The 8174-nt window shown below is 35.7% G+C and overlaps 1 protein-coding gene across 2 annotated transcripts in view; it reads right to left on the bottom strand.

Annotated features, from left to right (window-relative positions):
* The window catches only part of DCP1B (decapping mRNA 1B), a 55007-nt gene that overhangs the window by 34619 nt on the left and 12214 nt on the right, over nucleotides 1–8174 (bottom strand). The window contains exon 3 of one of the 2 annotated variants that reach the window (XM_004381212.3): nucleotides 7183–7310. The exons of the other annotated variant lie outside the window; for it this stretch is intronic. Coding sequence (XP_004381269.1) covers nucleotides 7183–7310 — 128 coding nt within the window. The remainder of the gene's footprint in view (nucleotides 1–7182; nucleotides 7311–8174) is intronic. 2 annotated transcript variants of the gene reach the window in all.

Here is an 8174-nt window from a genome sequence, read left to right on the forward strand (position 1 = left end):
GAACCCATTGTTGCAGCCACTGTGTCAATCCATCTCATTGAGGGTCTTCCTCTTTTTCACTGACCCTCTACTTTACCAAGCATGATGTCCTTCTCGAAAGACTGGACCCTCCTAATAACATGTCCAAAGTACATGAGACGAAGTCTTGTCATCGTCACTTCTAAGGAGCATTCTGGCTGTACTTCTTCCGAAACAGATTTGTTCATTTTTTTGGCAGTCCGTAGTATATTCAATATCCTTTGCCAACACCATAATCTCTCTTCCTACAACCACTAAATTTCTCATGATAAGGATGTTTGGCATTCTCACAATCTGAAATTATTTCTAGAAATTTTTCGGTTAATGTTGCTACTATCTGTGTGAAATTAACCTTGAGGAGCAGAGTAGTTCTTATGGCCAAAACCAAAGAAACCAAACCCGTCACCATCGAGCTGATTCTGACTCATAGTGACCCTATATGACAGAGCAGAACTGCCCCACAGGGTTTCCAAGGAGCGGCTGGTAGATCTGAACTGCCGACTTGTTCTGGTTAGCGGCCAAGCTCTTAATCACTGCACCACCAGGGCTCCAGTTCTTATGGAAGCTGCTAAAATTATTTAGTGCTCTGAGTTTCTACATAGTGTTTATGGTATTGCTTAATGCCGGTTGATTAATGCCCTAAAAGAAAAAAGACTGAGGAGATAGTTGTGAAAATTTTGGTTAGGCTTTATTTTTTGCTTCGAATAAAGAAATCTAATAAAAACAACTCAGTACTCATCACCAATATTTAACTGTGGACGCTTAATGCAAGGAATTAAGTGCTGTAGAGCAGAAAGATACTTGCCCTCAAGGAGCTCGCACTCTAATAGAGAAATTAGGACAAATACTATATTTCAGGTATAGTATTAGTAAGTGCCCTCTACATATTTCTGGCTCTGCATTTAGCTATTATTTTAAATATATATGTCTATCTTTTGTGTTAGGATGGTAAATTCTAAGGGGGAAGGGATGTGTCTTACTCACTGCTGAACTCCTAGAACCCAGGATAGAATCAGTGTCAATAAGCAACTGCTTAATAAGCATTTATTGAAGTTAAAATAAGAGAGGTATGATATGAGAGGTATATTCTGCAGCAAGAGATCACAGCAGGATGGAGGAATCACAAAAATATGAGAGGCCAAGTTTCAGCTAGGTTTTGAAATATAGGTAGAATTTATTAGGTAGAGATGGGTCAGGGGTGTGGGAGAGAGAATTCAAGGAGAAAAAAGAATAAAGAGTATGTTTAAAAACATGGAGGTTAAGAAATTAAAGAATATTCTGGGAAAGTGTATACTGTATTTTATGCAAATGATGCGCACCTTCTACATTTGTTTGCCGACTGAGCCCTCCCCCTGAGGTATTTTCATAAGTGCCCGCTATGCCAATTTTTTTTTTTTTTTTACGTGTTGCTATAAAAAAATCAGCATAGCGTGCTTATGAAAATACCTTGCAGGGGGAGGGTGTGGTTGGCAAACAAACGTAGAAGGCACATGTTATTTGTTTAAAAATACATTAGTTGTGTATGGTTGGAGAATTGGGTAAGTGTACAAGAGTAGTAGCAGACTTTACCAGAAAGGTAAACTGGGACCTGACTATAGCAAACTTTAAATGTCACGTGAAAAAGTTTACTTGGTAGGCATTTGTGATTTCAAGCAGGAAAATGACTTACCAGATGTGTGCTTTAGGATGATAAATCTAGCAGTGGTTTTCTATGAAGGGGATAAGTCAGATGCAAGTTTTAAGACTGAAGATATATCACATCATATATTACTGGATTTGATGTGTTAGAATTTTGTTGAGGATTTTTACATCTATATTTACAAGGGATATTTGTCTGTAATTTTCTTTTCTTGTGATGTCTTTTCTTGCTTTGGTATTAGGGCAATGCTGCCCTCATAAAATGAGTTGGGAAGTATTTCCTTCCTCTTCTGTTTTCTGGAAGAGACTGTGTAAAATTGAAATTATTTCTTCCTTAAATGTTTGGTAGAATTCATCAATGAAACTATCTGGACTTGGAGTTCTCTTTGTTAGAACATTTTAAATAATGAATTCCATTTCTTTAATAACTATAGGACTGTTCAGGTTGTCTTAGTTATCTAGTGCTGCTATAACAGAGATACTACAAGTGGGTGGCTTTAAAAAGCAGAAATTTACTTTCTCACAGGTAGGAGGTTAGAAGTCCGAATTCAGGGCACAGGCTCTAGGCGAAGGCTTTCTCTGTCGGCCCTGGGAGAAGATCTTTCTTCCTTGGTTCCTTGGCAATCTTCATGTGGCATAGCATCTATCTTCCCCCATCTGTGATTCCTTGCTTTTGTGCCTCATCAGCTCTTTTTATATCTCAAAAGTGATTGGCTTAAGACAATCCTATATGATATAGCCTCACTAACCTAATAAAGAAAACTCTATTCCCAAATGGGACTGCATCCACAAATATAGGGATTAGGATTTACAACACATATTTTTGGGGGACACAATTCAGTCCATAACACAGGTTATCTATTTCTTCTAGACTGAATTTTGGTGATTTCTGTTCTTCAAGGAATTGGTTCATTTCATCTAAATTCTCTAATTTATGGGCATAGTTGTATTCCTTTATTATCTTTTTAATGTTTGTAGATAACCCCTTTTTCATTCCTGATATTAGTTCCTTTGTGTCTTTTCTTTCTTTATCAGTCCAGTCATGGGTTATCAATTTTATTGATTCTTTTTAAAGAACCAGCTTTTGGTTTCACTGATTTTCTCTATTGTTTTCCTGTTTTCTTGCTTTGTGTTTAATTTTGGGTTTAAGAAATTTTTTCTAGTTTCTTAAGGTGAAAGCCTGAGTTGTTGATTTTGAGACCTGTCTTCTTTTTTAATGTAAGTATTTGATGCTATAAATCTCCCTCTAAGCCCAAATTTAGCTGCATCTGACAAATTCGGATATGTTGTACTATCAGTTAAAACATTTTCTAACTTCTCTTCCTCTTGGACACATGGATTATTTAAAAATGTGTTAATTTCTAAATACTTGGGGATTTTCCAGATATCATTCTGTTATTGATTTCTACTTCAGTTCCTTCTGGTCAAAGAACATCCTTTGCATGATTTCAATTCTTTTAAAAATCTTAAGGTTTACTTTATTGTCCATGATCAGGTCTGTTCGGTGAATGTCCCATGTGCACTTCAGAAGAATGTGTATTCTGCTGCTGTTGGGTGGAGTGTTCTGTATGTGCTAGGTCAAGGCTGCTATTGCTGTTCAGGTCTTCTATATCCTTGCTGTTCTGTTTACTTGTTCTGTTGATTATGGTAAGCAGTACTGAAATCTCCCAAGTATAATTGTAAGTAAGTTTCTCTCTTCAGTTCTACTGGTTTTTGCTTCATGTATTATGAAGTTCTATTGTTTGTTGCATACAATTGAGGATTGTTTTCTCTTTCTGGTGAATTGACCTTTTTATCATTATGTAATGCCTCTCTTTATCCCTATGAGTTTTCTTTGTTCTTTAGTGTACTTTTTCTGACATTAATATAACCGCTCTCACTTTCTTTTAACTAGTATTTGCATGGTATGACTTTTTCCATCCTTTTATCTTTAACCTATCTGCATCATTACATTTAAAATGGGTTTCTTATAGACAGCATATAGTTGGGTCTTGCTTTTTTATGCAATTTTACAATCTCCTTTAGCTAGTATGTTTGGACTATTTATATTTAATGTAACTATGGATATGGTTGCTGATGCAGTAGTTAAGTGCTCAACTGCTAACTGCAAGGTGGCAGTTCGAACTAACCAGCTACTCCACAGGAGAAAGATGTGGCAGCCTGCTTCTGTAAAGACCACAGCCTTGGAAACCCTATGGGGCAGTTCTACTCTGTCCTATAGAATCACTATGAGTTGGAATTGAACTGACAGCAATAGATTTGTTTTTTTTATTGATGTGATTAGATTTAGAGCTACCACTTTATTTTTTTTGTTTGTCTACTGTTTTTCATTCTGTTGTTACCCCTTTCTTGCCTTCTTTTGTATTATTTGAATTTTTTAGTATTTTATTTTATCTGCTGGTTCCTCTCTCTAGGAACTACAATATACCATACTAGTTATTTTTCAAGTTTTGACTTCCCTCCCCAATATGCCTATTATTGTTGACTTTTCAGAGTCCTCAGGTAGTTGCTTTTGGTATTTTGTCCTGAACTTTTAGTTGTAATCAGTGGGAGAGATATGCTGTAATGAAATTATTCTATTTTGGCTGATGCCTGAAGCTTAGACCCTTTTTGTTATGGGGGTTATGAAATTGCTCATGTAACAGGTAATAAAAGCCTTAACTAGAATGGATATGAAAATGAAAAGGAGGGGAGAGAAGCAAAACCATTACAGAACTGAGATTTTGCAACTGGCTGTAAATGTTTCAAAGTTTACTATTACCATATATTCTAAAATATGAGTTATAGGAATTCCAAGCTTTAAAAATGAATACAAATGGGCACTAGAAGTTCTCTGCTCTGCTGTACGGAGGTTATATTCTTGGGGTCTACACAAGTTGTACTCCTGAATGCATTTGCCTACAGAAATAATGCTATAAATGCTAGTGCTGTATTTCACATGTACATCATAATGCTAATGTGTTGTCCTTTAGGTAGGTACCAAAACCACTGCCATTGAGTCGATTCCGACTCAGAGAGTTTAACTGCCCCATAGGGTTTCCAAAGAGCGGCTGGTGGATTCAAATTACCGACTTTCTGGTTAGCAGCTGAGCTCTTAACCACTGCACCACCAGGGCTCCTAGGGCTAAAAGGCTTTTGTGAGTTGACTTAGAAACCTAACAACCAACAAAAATAATGTTTTTATGAGAGAATGTTTTATGATATCCAGTTAGATATTTTAAATTTTAATCAAAATAATACATGTATATAATAATACATATGCACATATAATTATACATGTACATAATCAAATAACACTACAAGGTTTATAACAACATATAGCAGAACTCTTTTCTAACCTCCCCACTCCTGATTACTACAACCTTAACCATGAGAGCTATTACTGCTCCCCATTTATTATTCATCCAACTTTTCTTCTGGTATTTAAATCTCTTTTTCTCTCTCTATAGTATTTATACTATTTCTTGATATACAATACTAAAGTCAGTTGGGGGAGGACCCATAAGTCATCAAGTCAAGTCTGACATCAACATAGAAGAGATACCCAATTCTTCTGCAGCGAGGCAAAGTTAATAACTGTGAACAACAATAAAGCTATCACAGCACGTCGTCTTCTTTCTTGTTTATTCCATCCTTTCCATGGAATGCATCCTCCACTCTTGAAGGTTTACATCTTTTTTATTCCTTTACTGTCATTTTAATAGTTCCAGGAGAACCAGAGATGAGTATGTTCAATCTACCATGTTTAATCAAGAGTCCACCAACCAATCACTCTAAAAGGGAACTTTTAGACTATGATGACCTGTTTGAAGGATGGAGACTATCTGTAATTACAATTTTCACTCAGTGTACCATTTTCCATTATTTACAGCAGTCTTTCCAGTTCCTACAAATGCCAATGAAGGATTTTAACTGCATTTCTTTTTTAATACAAACATCTAGGTGGGTTCCAACCGCCAACTTTTGGGTTATCTGTACTGACCAGACAAGTATTTGTCTGAAATAACAGCAACCAAAAATGATTATTATAGGTCACTAACATGCATTTATTTTGTTTACCTTTGTGGTTATTTTGTTATTAGGATTTGAATTACATATTAATTTGACAAAGAATCTAATAATTTCAAAAAAGAAAATAAAACCTGACACAACTATCAGCACACAAACCATTCAAACAACTGTAAGGTACAATTGATAAAGTACACCTTCTAGCAAAGAAACAGGAATAGAAAACAGGCTATTTCTCAACACTGCAAAGCTTTTGACTTCATGGGATCTACAATTAGTAAGTCATGTCATAATTTTAATAGCTTTAATTTTTTTCTCTCATAAGAATTTAACTGTATTATCTAAATAAAAGGGTGATCATTTATCATGACAACTTAACTATACATAAATATCATTATAAGTAAATATAACATTAAGATGATGCTATACTCACTTCAAAACAAATCATTAGGGTTAAAGTGTTAAATATTACTAGTAATACATTCATTAAAACTACACCAACTAGTATACAGTAGGAGTACTGGTGGTGCAGTGGTTAAGAGCTCAACTGCTAACCAAAAAAAGTCAGCAGTTCGAATCCACCAACCACTCCTGGAAACCTTATGGGGCAGTTCTATTCTGTCCTATGGGGTTGCTGTGAGTCAGAATCAACTCGATGGCAATGGATTTGGTGTTTGGTTTTAGTATACAATAGGCAAATTCTTAAATCTTGAGTCAAAGAGTAGGCTGAAAAATGTATAAAAAACATTTAACAGCAAGGTCTTTCTGAAAGCTATCCACAAAGCACAAGCGCATATGCATGCACAAACACATTTGTGTATTTATTAGTATGTTCTTGCTTTTAGTGTATGGAGATGCTCTTGCAGTTTATATATCAGTTTTTCTTTGGGTTGTCCAACAGTCCAACACAAGTGATCAGATAAGATACAAGAGTAAAATGGAGACAGAATATTGGATAGGAGATTGCTACCCCACTTCAAATCTGACAAGGACCATTAAGTTACCTAATATAATTTGAACATTATGAAGTGTAACAAAATTCTAATTGACCAAGGACTCTTCGGACTTTGGTTTCTCATTTGCTGTGTATTCAAAAGATGGCTTTTCTAAAGTACAGACCCTCTCTCTCAAACACCTTGTCAGGATTCTTGGTTAGAACTGATACACAAAGAAAAAGTACCACCAGCTGAACCATTAATTATATTTTCTATGTCCCTTTGCAGTCCCCTGATCAAGAATTCACTTCACCCAGCCCTGCTCAGGCTTAAAATCTCTGATGTGTTCACAATACAAAACGGTATAGCTACAGGAGACAGGGTTTAAACACTTACATAATCACATTCATATTGCTTTCATTTAAACTTTTCCAAGGAAGAAGTTAGTGCTTTGATTAGGCATGCATTTCCCAAGCTAACCCCCAGAGTCACTGAACACAGAAATGAAGATACATACTGTACAATTCTAAACATGTGGCCAAACTTCAGAAATAAAACTACCCAATTCATCAAGAAGACTCACATCTGGCATTTCTGTAGAGAAGAAAAGGGTCCTGGAGTTGGAAATCCAGGTCTTTAGTAATGGGTTCTGTCCTATTTTCCATGCTCAGCCTATTCATAATGGTGAATCCATGCTTTGGAGAAGCAGACCTAAAAATCACCAGGGGTGGAGGGGATATCAAAAGACAAGTCGCTCAGTATACTATACTTTTAGAATAACTACATTCTGATGTGTCTCTCAACCTTTTTACATATATATGGCTTTATGCAAGTAGACGGTATACATATAAAGCAACGTTTCTTTACTACTGGCATTTATCTACTATTTCATATGTAATACAGCATGATTGTCAGTACCATTCCTTTGATAAAATCAAGTCTTACTTACTTATTTGTGTGTGCATATATGTATAAAACCCAAAAACCAAACCCGTTGCTACAGAATCAATTTTGACTCATAGAGATCCTATAGGACAGAGTAGAACTGCTCCATAGGGTTTCCAAGGAGTGGCTGGTGGATTCGAATTGCCAACTTTTTGGTTAACAGCCAAATGTTTAACCACTCTGCCACCAGAGCCTCATATAAATGTATATATGTGTATATATATGTATACATAGTAGAACTGCCCCGTAGGGTTTCCAAGGAGTGGCTGGTAGATTCGAACTGCTGATCTTTTTGGTTAGCAGCCGAACTCTTAACCAGTGCTCAGCCAGAGCTCCAGAGCTAAATGACAGAGTGAATTAATTATTATTCTGATTTAACTTTGCACCTAAAATACATCGAAAGGATCTCATTAAGATACATTTTTGAATGTAGTGATGAATCTTGGGTATAAATTGCCATCTCTGTGATGAACAGCCAGAATCTGATCAAATAAACTATCACCATATTAAAAATACCATTTGAAAACAAAATTTTATTTTTTCATTAAAACAAGAAGTCACAGCATGTAGCATTGCTCTTAAGTAAAAGTTAAATAAAATAGTTAGTTCAGCTGGTTAGAAAATGTGCTT

Source organism: Trichechus manatus, unplaced genomic scaffold (genome assembly GCF_000243295.1).
Source record: "Trichechus manatus latirostris isolate Lorelei unplaced genomic scaffold, TriManLat1.0 scaffold00081, whole genome shotgun sequence".
NCBI classification, from domain to species: Eukaryota; Metazoa; Chordata; class Mammalia; order Sirenia; family Trichechidae; genus Trichechus; species Trichechus manatus.